Raw genomic sequence first — 16374 nt, 5'->3', positions numbered from 1 at the left:
CTAGATACTAGCATCCTACAACAGTTAGAGACAATATGGTCTATAATCATTAATGTATAAAAAATACTTTTTCTTACTCTTCTTTCCTTTCTTTCATCACCATGCAACAAAATTTGCTCTAATAAATGCTAAGAGTCAACTCTGAGCAGTTGTCATGCATAATAACCATATTCATTTCTCTTTCTTTTATGTCATCAAATTTATTTACATAACAATAGAGAGAGATCACTAATAAAGACTATTGTATATGCCCTAAAAATAGTCTCTACTTATATATTATGATATTTGAATAAATTCAACCCTTATTCTGAACTGCAGCAGGGCCAAATGGATATAGCCGAATCCGTTGAATACGCTGGGAGTGATGAGAATTTGCTAAAGTACTTTATCTTTTTGAAAAGTAATTTTATAGTCCTTAATAAGTACTTAGATTTACCAAAATTTTAATGCAAATTTCGGAACTTATAGTGCCGAAGATATCGTGAGGTCCCAAATTATAATCCCGGTACCTCTTCAAGCATTGTAAAATCACTCTTTTAAAATACAACATTTTTTTCTTGTTTTCTTGGTTTGGTACACCACAAGTCTACAGCCTACTACGATGGAGTACCAGATGAGGATGTGTGGCTTATCAACACCTGGGCCTTATTCTGTTACCAATGTGTGTATGAATCAGGCCCAATTCATGCCTCGTTTTGGCGCCTATCCAGGCCCAATCCCTACCGGCTGTCCGGCTCTATTACATTTTGGCGGGGATATGGGTCGAAAGGTTCTAGTTCAGTCGTCATTTCGACTCATTTGCAGCCCAGATATTGTTAAGAAACATTAAACATTGATATTTAAGATTTGTTTCTATCCAATAAAAAATAGCTCGAGGTACAGTACCTCTTGGTACCAAGATTATTTTCGATCATTAGGATCTAACAATGGCCATTCTGCCTAGTTAGATTCAACGATAGGAAACGATTTGGAGTTAAATCCAACTATAGGAAACGATTTAGTATAGTGAGGTACTGGTACATCGGGATATTTTTTGCTAGATCGGAGCAATATATTTATCATCTGTAATTGGGTATGCACCGCATGGTTTTAACTGCAAAATTTTAAGCTAGAGGCAGGAAGAATGTTAATACCGAATGAAATTTAGATTGGTTTCGAGAATTCAAATTCAAAACAATGCAATTTGACCAAAATTGGATCAAGATTTGGCACAAAATGTCGTATTTCTGTGGTCGGAATATTCCACCGAACTTGATTTAAGAAAGAACAATTAACCTTTCCAAGGTGATTTAGAGGGGGAGAGACATCCTCCAAATAATTTTTAAGAAAAAATTGTGAGTGTGTTAGAAGTTGAACATGAGATTTTTTTTTTCGAACGGCCAGGCTGTTGCCGACGTTTTATAATAGGCAAAATTTGTTACAGGACACCCAAAAAACACGTAATTAGCTAAGGGACATCGAGAAAACATGGAACTGCTCCAGGACACTACAAATTTTGTGAAATTTGCCGTAGGACACCGAGCTCATTATTTTATCATTTCCCGGCTGAAAGTGGCGAGTATTTTTTCAAAATGCCCAGATTGCCCCGCGTCCCAATCTATACTCTGGAGCTTTGGAGGTGATAATGGCATCAACCTGCTCTTTCGGGGAGATGAAGTTGTGCACCGGGTCGGTGAGATCCGGCACGAGGAGGCTGTGGGCACACACCATGTCTGCCTCGTCGAAGGAGCCCATCTCGATGAGCACCAAGGCGAGCGCAAAGGCGATGTGCAGGCAGCGCGGGGCCATCCATGCCGCTCTCCTGAGGTGATTCGTCGGCTTTTGCTGATCCGCGCGCGCGAAGTACCATTGCGCGAGGATGGTGTGGGCAAGCGGCGAGGCGTGGTACCTCTCGAGGAGCTGCTTGGTGGCGAGCCCGTCTCCGCCTGTGTCCTGCAGCGCGGCAATCGCCCCGTCGGCCTCCTCGGTGAATGCGGCGTCATAGTCTGACCAGTCCCAGTTGCTCGCCGGCCGCTCGCCGCTGGCACCGGCCATGGGAGGAGGAGTGTGTCACGACGTTGCAGCCCGCCGCGAGGCAGACGACCGACACCAGAGGAGCGCACGCGTGAGGTGTTCGCCGAAATGCCGATGTGGTGGGACGTGACGGCTTTGCGTGCGGAGAATGAGGTGGCGATTGCGGCTGTGTGTGGGTGGGTGGATGGATGGATGGATGGCGTTTGGAGCAAGTATTTTTACAAGGAGAGAGGAAGGAGAGAGGGAGAGAGGGAGGAAGGCGGCGTACGGCGGTTGTTGTGTGTAAGTTCGGCTGTGTCCCGACTACTGTGGCGAAACGGCGGCGGTGATGCCGCGGTGGTGCCGCTTGTCCTGTGGGCGTCCTGGCAGCCGAAGAAGAGCACGTTGGTGCGGACTCCCCGGCGGCGAGCTACGTGATGCAGTCCGCCGAGTGGTGTGTGGCGACCGAGTTTGGGACACGGGGGCAATCTAGGTATTTTGAAAAAAATACTCGCCACTGTCAGTCGGGAAATGATAAAATAATAAGCTCGGTGTCCTACGGCAAATTTTACAAAATTTGTAATGTCCTGGAGCAGTTCCACGTTTTCTCGGTGTCCCTCAGCTAATTACGTGTTTTTTGGGTGTCCTGTAGCAAATTTTGCCTTTATAATAAGAAGAAGATATTACATTTTAAAGAGAAAACGGGACCAAATCTTACAGTGCTCAGTTAATCTCATGTTGAACAACTGGATTTTGGAGTTGAAACCTTACACCCATTGCACTCCCTAGTGTATCTCAAAGGAAGTAGGTAAAAGCACACTCTGCTCTTTATCTAACACGAATGCAAACATGGACCATCACGTCAAATATTTGAAGAGGTCGGAGCGTAATTTATTTACTAGGACGACTCTCAGCTTGCCTTTCCCCGGCAATTTTGTAGGCGCTGTGTTCCATTTCCGTGTCATCACAAGCTTCTTAACCAATAAGAACGGTTTGACATTGATCCGTCAAACCCAAAACTGACCAAATAACCTCTACTTTTACATCAACTAGCTGGGTGGCCCGCGTAATTACGCGGCTAGCACCCATATAAAATTATATATTTTTAATATATTTTTACTTAAAATTTATTAAATAGTTATCTCGTTGTCTTAAGATTTAAAAGATCAAACCTTATCATCGTTGTGTTTCTAATTAATTTTATAGTTTTTAAAAGTCACACCAGTTGCTACCCTTTACTTCTGTCATATTATTCTTTATTAGCTTACCCAATCTACCGTACTGTTTCTATTCATTCTCCTTGAAACCTTTAAAAATTGGATCTAAAAACTTATAGTAAGTTTTTAGAGTTTATTATCACGTTGGGCTTCTTATTTATAATTTATAGAAGTCCTGTCAAACGCTGTCATTATACTTCTCTATGACCGTCCACTGCATCTTCTCTATATTTTTAAAAATCAAACATAATTATCGTTTATGTTCATTTTTCTACTTTCTAGAAGTTTCGCCAAAACGCCAGCGATTTGTCTCTGTACTTCTCTATGGCTCGCCCGCTGCCGTCCTTCTCTATTGTTATTGAGATTTTAAAATCAAACATGATTATCATTGTGGTTTATTTTTTTTACTTTTTAGAAGCACGAACATTTAAAAATTGGACCTTATAGTTTTTGAGTTTATTGTCTCGTTGAGTTTCATGTTTTTTATAATTTTTAGAAATATCGTCAAACGCTGCCACTGTACTCCTCTACGACCCGTTCGCCGCATACTCTTTATTGTCATCTTTATTGTCATTGGAATTTTAAAAATCGAACATAACTAACATTGGAATCATTTTTTACTTTCTAGAAGACCCACCAACCATCGGTGGCTCTGCCATTTTATTCCTATACGACCCGCCCACAGCCTCTCTTTTTTATTGTAATTGAGATTTTAAAAATTAAATATGTTTATCATTGGGGTTTATTTTTTTACTTTCTAGAAGTCCTCTCCAACCGCATTGACCGATTGCTTCACGACATGCCCGTCGTCTTTCCTTTTAATCATCATTAGGATTCTACTTGGTGTTTTATTAATTGTTTTTCGATATCTCATCAACCGCCACCACTCTGCTCCTCTATAGGCCTCTTACTTAATTAATCTCGTCATGTGTTTTAGATGGTATTTTCTTTCAATAGTCTTAATTATTTTATAGTTATTTATAAATTGTATTCTCGTTGAAATCTTTTTTTTCTTTTTCTAATTTCTAAATTTATTTCATTTTTTGTATTATATTCTTTTGATGTTTTTATTTTTTATATTCAACTTCAGTTATTTTACAATTGTATTCCTAGTTTAACTCTCTTTTTAATTTGCCCAATTTCGGATTTTATGTTATTTTTATTCTAAATTTTAATTAATCTACTATTTGGTTCAATATTGCTTATATTTAATTCCGAATTTTAGTTAATTTTAAATTATATTCCTACTTTAACTCTTCTTTTATTATCCTTTTTTCTAATTTTGATTTTTTATTTTTTTATTCCGAATTTTAATTAATCTCGTATTGGATTCTTGTATGGACTCTTCTTTCAATATTTCTTATTTTAAACTTCAAATTTCAGTTATTTTTAAATTATATTCCTACTTGAACTCTTCTCATTTTTCTGAATTTCGTTATTTTTATAATATAAATAAATATGCTCAAATTTATATAAAAATCAGTTAAATATATCAAAACCAACGTGGTTTCTCTTAATAAATGTCTCTATTTGAATGACATATATCATTACTATATTTTTTATATAGAATGTCTATATATAATTAATATAAATATTAATTAATTTTTTTAAAAAATCTCATAGTATCCCGATCCTACGATACGATATTACTTTGAACAAAACGATACTACCTAGTATCCTGATCCTGACAACCTTTCTACGTCATTGTATATTTTTATTAATAAATATAACAATATTTTATATATATCCATGATCTATTTATACCGCTGTACATTTTAATTAGTTACAGTGTATCTGCAAATGATCTTCTTCATTGAATGATTTTTTTTCCACATTGTTAGTCATTTTTTTTTCTTTTTCATGCATGGTATATTCGATTTTTGGCTGAGGAACGCATGAGTTGTCTTGGTCTTTGCCTTCGCCTACATGCGCATACTGTTTTGAATTGGATGTATCCATCTTCAAGTTCTACTCTAATCCGTGCTTTAAGTCCGTACTGTTTAATGACGTCCGTATCCATTCCTAACTCATCAGCCTACTCTAACTCCTCATATATTATTAGCGGTATTTCTCTGTACGATTCTGATCCAACATACCTCCAATAAATCTTAGACATTAAAATCTAGACTTATCACAATCCAATTATCACAATCCAATGGTTAATTTACTTTTCTTTTTCTACGATCAATGTGGTAATTTTTTCTAGCCTCCACAGTGAACGTGGTGCCTTCTTTCAAAGCTGTTTTAATAATATAATAGATAGATAGATAGATTTGTAGTGCATACTGACCTACATAGGACATTAACAATTAATCACCACCAAACAAAGAACAGTCATGCTAAAAAGGAAAATAAAAAAAAAACATGTCTGAACTCTCTCCGGATGCTGAACATTTCTCATCTCTGATATCACGCACGTACTTACGCAAAACGCACTGCACCAGAACAAAATTGTCTATGGATTAGAATAACATTCTTTTTCGTGTTCATTTACGTGCGGCTCCATGTAATAATCGCACGAGATGACGATGCTTTCCTCCTCTCCCGTGGGATAATCACTATGCGCAGTGTGCGAACGCATGGATCACACGACTCTCTGTAGTTAATCTGCCGTTGAATTTATCCGCGAGATCGATCAAGATCTCGAGCGCGTAGATCGCAAGAAACCCGCTGCTGATGTTGTAATCCGGCAGTTACTAGCTTCCAGCTGTTCACTTTGACATGTTCTTTCTTGCAATATCTTGTGAGAAATATATGTGTTAGCACATGTCCTTTTCTGCCTTTTCATGAAGCTCTGATCTATATTAGCCACAAACCTAGCGTAAGCTAGTACGTACTACTAGTACTTACCAATAACCAACCTAACCTGGATCACACCAACCACAATCTAGCTAGTGAGCTAAGGCATGCATTATCGGCGTGTCAATAAACTGACCAGTCCAAGATGACGTACGTGCATATATCCACTGAATCCACATGTCCGCATACATGTATATCCGTAAGCAAACAGGCATGCTTAATTTCGGGATAAATGAACTGAAGAAAAAGAATGACGCTGAAACGGCAACGGATACTCATTGACATTTCATACCAGCTAGTCACTGCTCTCTGTTCGAGCAGCTCAGGTCAGGAGCAGTTTCAGAGGTAATGAGATGGTGCTTTCTTGCAGCAGTTGATTTCGTGAGCTTGGGATGAGGCGAGGATTACGGCTAACGTGTGTCATCTCCTCGGGTTAAACAAGCTAGCTGCAGGGTCAGTGTATATGCGCCTAACTGTTAGGTGCTTGGGTGTTAGGCAAACCCTGAAATTACACATGACGATGGAGAGTAATTATCAGAGCATGTGATTGCGAGAGATTTACATCAAACCCGTGCATAATGGCTTTCGGAATTAATTTGGCTGCTGCTGATGTAGTGATGTACCACCATTCGGACACAGGTGATGGAAAATACCTGCCTGAACACCCTGATCACTGAACGTAGACAGACGCACACCTGACCTGAAAACTGAACTGACAAATACGTTTGACACCCATCAATTCTCACTGATCATGTCGTCGTGGAGATGGCATTGATCAGTTCGGACTCTACAGCTGAGCGTTACTAGCACTACACTGATCAAACAACTCGTGATTGAGTGCAGGTTGCGTCCGATTTGGGGAAAACTGCAAGAGTATCCACTTCTCTGTTTTTCTTTCTTCAGGCTGTAACATCGGGACGCTCTGTGTTTTCCTCCCTGGATTGAGAGGCTGTTTGCATCATCTGGATGATGCCGTAGCAGCCGTGGAACCTGCCTGACCAGGCGCTCAGATATGCATCGACGCATGCCGCGATGCAGCAGCGCTCGTTTTGCAGCAGAAGTCGGGAGCAAGCAACAGGCGACGGATTAGAGTCCGGGCTGCGTCCAGGCTCCGTCTGATAGGACGAGGGGCTCCGCTTTTCCGGGGAGGTCAGGTGTCCCGTCTCCCCGTAGTAATGGAGAGTTGGAAATGAGGGTGCCCAATCAAGTGGTTAATTCACATGCCACGAAATGTGAAATATTTTGGGTACAACATTCACATGCTTAGAACCCAACTTTTCAAATTAATCATGCGCCTAGATTAATGGAACTGTTAGGAATAGATAGGACTCATAGTTTGTGATCTGTAAGCATCACAAACTGCCGTACTCTTTGTTGCTTTTTCCTAGAGGTGGATTATACTTGAGGGTTGAACAAAAGAGGCTCCTCTGGTCATTTCTGAAAAGCTAATGGAGGTATGGGTTATCGGTGACATGTTTAAGTAACTTTTTTTCAAGCTAGCATTTGCTAGTTTTTAAGTAACTCCAGGAGAGTTGTTGTTTGACTCTCCATGTCAAAATTTGGCAAACATATAGTCTATAGAGAAACATGTCTCCAAGCAACATGCTATTTTGATAGCCAAACCACTCCCCCTAGCTTGCTATCTATTCCGGCTTTGCCAAAAGGTGGGTGCCACGACCTGAGGCAGCTTCGGTTCCTCGCCAACGCTTTTCATATCCGGCCGTTCACCCATCTGCCAAGCACCGCCGTCAGCATGGGGCCTCATCGTTTGCCTTATGGCTTATAAGCCAAAACCAAAATTTAAATTTTAAAACTTGAATTTGAATTTGATTTTTTTTCAACATAGTTTTTTTCAACTTTGGCTTTTCAATCACTAAAAACATATATACAAAAGTTTTACTCACGTATCATTTTGTAATCGCTAAGAAGCCTTATGGCTTATAATAAGACTAGATCAACCGATGGGGACCATGATCTGCAGCATATCTTGCAATGATGCTATCAGCATCGCGGCCGTCGGCCTTCGATCCAGCGTACGTCTCACTAGTGAGGCGGGGTGGAGTGGTTGGCGAGGGGAAAGATCTAGATGGAGAGAGAGGAAGAATAAATAAAGAGAGTCTAACAAATGGGATCTATTGTTCGATTGAACAGTTTAATGTAGAGATTATAGATACTGTCGTAGTGAAACATAAATATGGCTATGTAATTTGTGCATTCTGATAGAAAAATAGCCACTCTTGAAGATCCACTTATATTAGAATTATACTATATAACGTTCAAAACTTACTCTGCAGTTACATGGTAAGTTTCAAAATTTACATTGTATTTTCTTCTTTTCGAAAAAATATATTATTTTTCTAATATACAATGTATAAGAGAATTAAGAATAAAAATAATTTATTATCTACTTGAAAGAGAAGATAAGGAAATGTTGAAGCATATTTACATCTGGAGAGAGAGCAATTACACTCGGGGAAAACAACTGGCTGTGTTTAGTTTCATGTCAAAATTAGAAGTTTGACTAAAATTGAAAGTTTGAAGAAAAAAGTTGGAAGTTTATATGTGTAGAAAAGTTTTGATGTGATAAAAAAGTTAAAAATTTAAAGAAAAAGTTAGAAACTAAACCAGGCCTGCAAATTGAGCCAAAGATGTCGGTATATAATTGAATGACAGTACTTTAAGTGGGTTCTTTGAAAAGAGCAAAAGAAGAAAAAAAAATAAAATAAAAGTACGTGCCTGTTGAATCTTAGAGCAGGTACAATAGCAAACTATAAGCAAGCTATAACCACGTATCGAGAAGAAAAGAGAAGAGAGAGAAGAAAGCAGGCTACAGATTTGTAGCCGGCTGCAACACGGACTCCAAGACGTTATGTGTGTATGAGAGGTAGGACCTGGTATTAATGGTGTAGTATATTTTTATACGTAACTATTGAATGAATGAGCTATTAGATTAGCTACAGATGATTTGTTACGGGCCTGTTTGGCACAGCTCCAGCTCCAGCTCCACCCCTCCTGGAGCTGGAGCTCAGCCAAACAGTTTCAGCTCCACCAAAACTGGGAGTAGAGTTGGGTGGAGCTCTCTCACAAAATATACTAGAGTTGTGGAGCTGGGTTTAGGCAGCTCAACAACTCCACTCCATACTCAACTCCTGAAGTTAATTTTAAGAGTTGGAGCTGGACCAAACAGGCCCTAGTCAGCAGTTGGCTATACTATTGAAATTGCTCTTAGCAAACAAAATATCGCCTGATTTTTTTAGTTCTGTCAATTCCAAAGGGAAAAAGGTCAATGTTCTAGATGATCACGAGAAGATTGAAACAATTGGTGGCATGAATGCGGTTCACCTTCCATGCAATCAATTACTCGTATAGTCGCATGTAGCTCTTCATACCATTTCATTAGGCGAAAATTCACAAGTTATTCTAATCGCACGCCCAATCATTGTCGGAAACCCAACAGAGAAAGAAATACAGGGCAAACAAAGTATGCAGAAAAAGCAACACTACTACTCCAGTAGTTAGATTGTGCAAACAAGGGGGAAAAAAACGACTCCTGTCAATCTACATATCCAATAATACACATACACATATGTACAAGTACAAATAATCACATGGAAGCTCTTCTTTTTTTTCTCTCACAACTTCCCCGTGTGTGATTCCCTACCACGTTCACAACTTCACATGTCGTTCGCAATAAACCGACTTGCAGAGCTGTATTCCTCAGCGAATCCCCCACATTTCGCCTGTTCTGACTTCACGCCTCCAATTTTGACTTCATTAATCCCCCGTGCAATAGCAAAGCTATAGATTACGCTAATCACACAAACTTCAAATTGCAGTAGGCTTCAAGTCAAAGGTTCGAAACTTCAAATCCCGGAGAATTCAAACTCGATATCTCTCTCTCACTTTTTTGAGTTGAAGTGGTCATTCGCCCTGACGGTGACGGCTTGTGTCCGGCGATCAGAAGGGGCGGTGGTGAGTCCGGCTGAGGCCGTTCACGTTGGCGAAGATGCCCATGAGATCCTGGCGGTACGGCAGGAACGTCCGCCGCGTCGCGCCGCCGTGCGCCTTGTGGTTGGGGGAGTAGGACAGCCGGTGGCCGGCGGCGATGGTGTCGAGCTCGGTGTGGAGCTTGGTGGCGGCGGCGGCGCCGCCCTTCGTCGTGGGCTTCGGTTTGGGGTGATCCCTGGCCGGGGACGACGGCGCGGAGAGGAAGCGGAACTTCTCCTTGCCGTCGCTGTGGCTGCGGCCGACGACGAGCTCGCTGATGCGGCGCCACCGCGCGATGGACCCCGTCGACCCGCTCTTCCGCGGGGGGCGCGACGGCGAGGACGCCGGCGACGACCCGGGCACCCAGACGCAGTAGCTGTCGGGCGACACGCCGTCCAGCTCGGCGATGTCCGTGGACGACGACGACGACGACGTCGACCCGACGGACGAGTTCCGCCCCTCCTCGAGGAACAGCCTCCCGAGCGGCGGCCTCCGGTCCTCCGCCGCCGCCGCCGCAGGCGTCACCGCCACGTCGTCGAGCACGCGGCCAAACACCGGGTAGAACGCCCTGATGCGGCCGTCCGCGAAGAGCTCGTCGGCCACGCCCCCGGCGTCCGTCTCCCTGCTCACGAACGGGAACTCGAATTCCCCATCGGACTCATCGCCGGAGAACGCCGCGGCCTCCTCGACGGTGCGATCGCGAGGTCTCTCTTCCATGGCCACCGCCTCCTCTGTGATGTGACGATGCGTCGCGGTTGGCTCTCGTCTCGTGTGGTTGTGAGGTGGATTTTGGGAGGGAAGGAAGCTGCCCCAAGCGATCACCAACTAATAACTAGTCAGCCAACGGTGCGTGGCGTTTATATAGGCGATCGATCGAGGGGGGACGCGACCTTCTCGAAGGTCGCCTTCATCACTTCGCTGCTTTTATCTCGATCCCCTGCCTGCGCTGCGCTGTTTGGGCTTCGAGGTGGCGACGGAACACGTCACTCGTGAGGCACGCGGTGTGCCGTTGGCAAGGTTCCCGTTTCCGTGTGAACGGGGGTTATTTGTTTTTTTTTTTCGGTTTTACACATGTTTTGCTACTAGTACGATATTTCTGGAAGAGGCTTGGCGGTTGCCTACAACGAGACGTGACGACGGACGGTCGATCGACGTGGTTGCTTGTCAAGCAAGCTGGAAGCTGCTGGGGAGTTAATTCGGTCGGTTCGTAGGATCACACAGGGCGGCAGGCCGGCGTTTGTACGGTTTCGGAATACGCATCTCGTGGGGGGGGGGGGGGGGGGGGGGGGGGATTATTTGGTTTCGTGGCCAGCAGGAAATCGGACGTGGCGAGGGACGCGTGGCCATTCTCCGAATCGGGGCAAAAGAATTCTGCGAGTAGCTATGGTCATGATCATTTCAAGTTCATATTCCATTCGACCCGCGTCTCGAAATTCTGGAACAACTCCAAAATGCAATCATCCTCGATGCCTCTAAGGCCTAGGTTGGGGAAGATTTTGAGAATCCGCTGGTTGGTAGCTAACTTCTGAGAATCTAGAAAGCTGGGTTTTTCAGCTTCTGGACTCTAGTTCACTTTCTGGATTCTACAACTACAGATTCTCAAAATCTGGGTGGACTGTTTGGGGACCTGGAGATTCTAGGAGAAGGTGCAGCAGCTAGAAACTCCCTAAACAGACCCTAAATCTTGCTTAAGGGGTGGATTAACGAGCCAGCTTGACTTGTTCAAGCTCGTTATTTTAACGTTAACGAGCTAAAAGGCTATCTTGCTCGGCTCAAAAGCTGGCTCGTTAGACTCGTTACCGAGCTATTTATCTTGCTTATTATATATTGATAATTTCAAATTTATCATTTTATTACATATTACCATAATAATAAACATCAAATAATAAAGAATACACTAAATATAAATAGTTTTAATGTAATTACTAGACTAAGCTCTAGCCCATATTCATATAGATGTTAATAAATATAGGTATACATATATGTCTAGATTCATTAATATATATATATGAATGTGGACAATGCTAGAAAGTCTTATACTTCCTCCGTTTCACAATGTAAGTCATTCTACCATTTCCCACATTTATATTGATATTAATGAATCTAGATAGATATATATATATGTCTAGATTCATTAGCATCAATATGAATATGGAAAATGCTAGAATGACTTATATTGTGAAACGGAGGAAGTAATATGAAACGGAGAAAGTATTAAGTATATAAAGGTATAGTGATATCTTGTACTAACGAGCTAAACGAGCAGCTAGCGAGGTAGCTCGTTAAGCTTACAGCTAAAAGGCTAACTAATTAAAACTATGACTCCAAGCCAATTCATCCGATCCAAGCTGACTACAAGCCTATCCAAGTCCCGAGTTTTGAGGCTTTTTGTCTACCCCTAATACTAGCTGCCTAAGCCGACCTCTTCTAGCATGCTTCATCAGAATCATTTTCGGCAATTGTGTGATGAAGTTGATGGTGACGACGACATTTACAGATGTGGGGCTGAAGCAGCGTTGTTCGTTCATTTGGTTCACGCCTAATTGGGCGTAGTGAGGGTGTGTCTCACCCCCTTGTTGTCGTCTGCATGAGTGGTAGCACTGAATCCTGTACACCCATTTCGTAAAACTTAATTCGATGTAATCGATTGAAAGAGGAACGAGTCGACGAGAGCTCCGTTCAATTGCTAGATGATTCCTCCGTCCTAAAATATTACTCCCTCCGTTTCATATTATAATACTTTCTAGCATTGCTCACATTTATACATATGTTAATGAATCTAGACATATATGTGTATAGATTCATTAAAATCTATATAAATGTGGATAATACTAGAAAGTCTTATAATATAAAATATAGAGAGTATAATCTAGAATGAGACCAGACAACTGCCTAAGATGAGTCTAATTTCGTCATTTTAGGATGAAAGGAGTATATATCAAAGTCTCACCGCGTTAAAGCCCCAGCTAAGCTATCTATCACATCTGTACATCACTGTACAGTAGAGACAAAACTTGGAAAAGACTCTTGATTAGAAATGGTTCAGTTTCATTGGAAGGCTATTAAAGGAGGAAATCACGCCTCTGATCTCGCTTTATTTGAGGGTTAAGCCGCGTAAATCTGTAGAAAGCTTCTGAGAGAAGGGAGCGCGTTCTGCTTCGGCACCTCTACATCGTGCCGCTTCGCCTGTGGCTTGCCGTGACGGTCGCGTCGATGTTTTGTCAATCGTGTGTTCTTTTATAGATAATGAAAGAGCAAAATGTATATATATAGCTCCTGTCGTAACAATCAATTCTTCTTATTACTCTACTACTCCCTCCGTCCAGAATAAATTTATTTCATTATCTCTTTTGTTTGTTCCTGAATAATTTTATTGGTGAGTAATCATTGTATTGGAGTTTATAAATATATAGGATAAATACATTGAAAATAGATAAAGTGAGAAAGAATTGCATCGGAGTTTGATAAAATAAGAATATTTTATTTTTTTAGTTTTGTATTGTTATGTGTGAAGTAGATAAAAATAAAATTATTTTGAGACGGAGAGAGTGCTGTAGCATTCAAATTTACGTGTTGGCGTTATGCGAGTTGCCAGGTAGCTTCCCGTATATGGCTGCGTTTAGTTTAGCGCAAAGTTTGGATTTTGGTTGAAATTGGAGATGATGTGACTGAAAAGTTATATGTATATGACAGGTTGTTATGATGGAAAAGTACTGAAGTTTAAATCCAAACTTTGGATCTAAACACACAGCCTATGTCGCTCGATCGGTAGCTATTATGTCAGGTACGTCTCATGGCTATCATCGTGTTATGATTGTATATGTATCTCGGTGCAAAACAGTAGTATCACTTTCATGTTGTTAAATTTGTACACTGACCACTGATTAATTAATTTGGTAACGCATTGCAATCCAATTAAAATATTGAATCTTGTCCTAATCCCCCGATCCAGCAAATCCTCTACTACGCGATACTACTACAGGCTCCTTTGATTTGGAGGAAAAACATAGAAATTTTAGAGGATTTCAATTCTATAGGAAAATTTCCTATCAAGTCCTTTGAAACAAAGGATTGAATCCTATCCAATCCTTTGAAATTCCTATGGAATGGACAATCCTATAGAGATTTTGGAGAAAATTTAGCAAGAGCTTCGACCTCTTACTAACTTTCCTTTGAGTCTATCTCTCTCATCCAATTTCTGTGTTTTTCCTGCGTTTTGCAATCCTCTGTTTTATACTTACATTCCTATCAAAATCCTACGTTTTTCCTATTCCTATATTTTTTCAATCTTGCGATTCAAAGGGGCCCTACATGTGGGCTTCGCATTCTAGATCTGTCTGTATACTTCATGTTCCATGCATAGGTGTGGTCCTTATTTTGTAAATAAAACAGTTTAATATGCAGCGAGAGGGATTTGCATCAGCACTAATATTGAACTGTAAGGCAAATTCTGCCTCTCACACTCTAGCAGTCTAGCATCCAAATTCACGTGATGGAAGGTTCCCTAGCTCTCTCGCCGTGTCATTCGGATTGGTGTTACTGTTATGGCCTTGTTTGGATCCTCCGGTCTATTAAATAGTCCTCCAGAATCTTACTATTTAGGATTATTAAACGTAGATTACTGATAAAACCGATTCCATAACCCCTAGGCTATTTTGCGAGACGAATCTAACGAGGTATATTGGGGGTTATGGAATCGGTTTTGTCAGTAATCTACGTTTAATACTCTTAAATAGTAAGATTCCGGAGGGCTATTCCAGAAGTACACCTCCCAGCTATTAGTATCGCTTTCATGTTAAATCGTATACATTGACTATGCACCAGCTTGATTAATTTGGTAACATGCTACCATATCTTAAATATTGACTATTGTCCCAATCCTCCAATCAGAGCAGATCCTTAAAATTAATTAACTCAAAGATAGTAGTACCACACACACACATGTTTCACACTCTAAACTAGTCAGTATAATCCCTTTGTTTAACAGTCCTTATTTCATAATCTAAGTGGTTAATATGTCTTACATTGATATAATCCACACACACTCTCTCTCTCGCTCTGTGTTTTACATAGACCAAAGGAAAAAAATATGAATGAATGTTATGGATCAAGATATGGCTAGATCAGGTGTGTAATCAGCGTGCTTTTCTTTAACGCTGGTTCTGCACAGCACTCTGGCTTACTGGGGTGAGATAATGATAAATGCCTAGTAATCCCACCAAGTTCAGATAAATTAAAAAAATATTTTTGAGTAATTTTTTATTGTTTTTTTAACTATTAACTATCATGGATACCAGGATTATCAAATATATGCTGGCGCTGGACATGGTAATTTTGGCGCGTGTTGGGTGTTCGGCCTCTCCCCGGACAAGACCCTATCCCCTCCACCGGATCAGGGGTAAGAGCATCGTGCTTCGGTGGACGTTCCAGTTCCGCGACGTTTTGGATGGCGGGAGCACTGTGACGGAGGGTGGCAAGGCGCCAGCGAAACGGTCTAGTGGCCCGAGGTGACGCAGACAACAGGATCATGGCGGAGTCGGCGCTTGTTCTGTTAAGGGGGAGCCGCGGTCCTTCATGGGCCCTAATCCAGGCTTTTGTCCTCTTGCGACGTCGCCTTTGCCGACAAAAGATGGCCGCGTCGGGCAGGCTAGTGTGGGGGAGAGGGGATCCTTTCTTCTCTCTCACCCTCTCCCCATCCAACCCAACTGCGCGGATGGAGCCGGAGCGTGTCGAGAGTCGAGCTCCCCCTTAATGGTCGGCCGGCGTCGTGGCGCCGATGCGGTAGCCATGCGTTGAAGGTTTTCGATGGTGGTGGCTGCGGAGTGTGCAGGACTTTAGTTCTTGGGGGGGACGAAAATTTGGGCGACGACGCCTGCGGGTGCTGCTTTTCTCTTGGGGTGTTGTTGCATTTTCTTGTTGCTCCCAATTACTTTCTTCAGGTAAAAACCTTGTGGTGTCATTCTCTTCTTGGAGGTGTCATCTCTTGGAGGTGTCGTCTCGAAGACCTCCAGTTTCGCTCTCATAGCGGGTGTTATAGACGCGCGGTGTGGTTGTTCTTTTCTCTTTTTTTCCCTGTCTATGGTCTTCTAGAACTACATATTTATATTTTTCTCCTGTTGTATCAATACGTGAAACTCGAACTATCTTGTGCTGTTCATTTCAAAGAAAAAAAATTGATAACCAGAAGGTTGGAATAACAAAGAATGTCAAGGACTTCTGTTCTGTTGTGGTGTCCCTTTTTATTTTTTAAAAGGCCGGGAAAAGAACGCTCCTTGTAGGAGGTGTTCACAACTATGGTATGTTCTGTTCGTTGTGGTATGTCTGTTGTTCTTTTCTTCTTGGAGTTGTGGTTTTAGATGATACTCTGGGTGTTACTCTT

At 41.8% G+C, this 16374-nt stretch overlaps 1 protein-coding gene across 1 annotated transcript; it reads right to left on the bottom strand.

Moving 5' to 3' along the window:
* Nucleotides 1-9492: 9492 nt before the first annotated feature.
* On the bottom strand, nt 9493-10809 carry LOC127754658 (uncharacterized). Its single transcript, XM_052280228.1, has one exon. It carries the CDS (start codon nt 10710-10712, stop codon nt 9966-9968), a length of 747 nt encoding a protein of 248 aa, XP_052136188.1. The 5' UTR covers nt 10713-10809; the 3' UTR covers nt 9493-9965.
* Nucleotides 10810-16374: the final 5565 nt, after the last annotated feature.

This window comes from Oryza glaberrima, chromosome 1 (assembly GCF_000147395.1).
Source record: "Oryza glaberrima chromosome 1, OglaRS2, whole genome shotgun sequence".
In the NCBI taxonomy this organism is placed as follows: domain Eukaryota; kingdom Viridiplantae; phylum Streptophyta; class Magnoliopsida; order Poales; family Poaceae; genus Oryza; species Oryza glaberrima.
The sequence above is the reverse complement of the archived record's forward strand: the minus strand, read 5'-3'. Positions and strand labels throughout refer to the sequence as shown.

Bases quoted from the DNA above. Each gene is read 5' to 3' on its own strand.
- LOC127754658 (XM_052280228.1), bottom strand. From the start codon at position 10,712: ATGGAAGAGAGACCTCGCGATCGCACCGTCGAGGAGGCCGCGGCGTTC.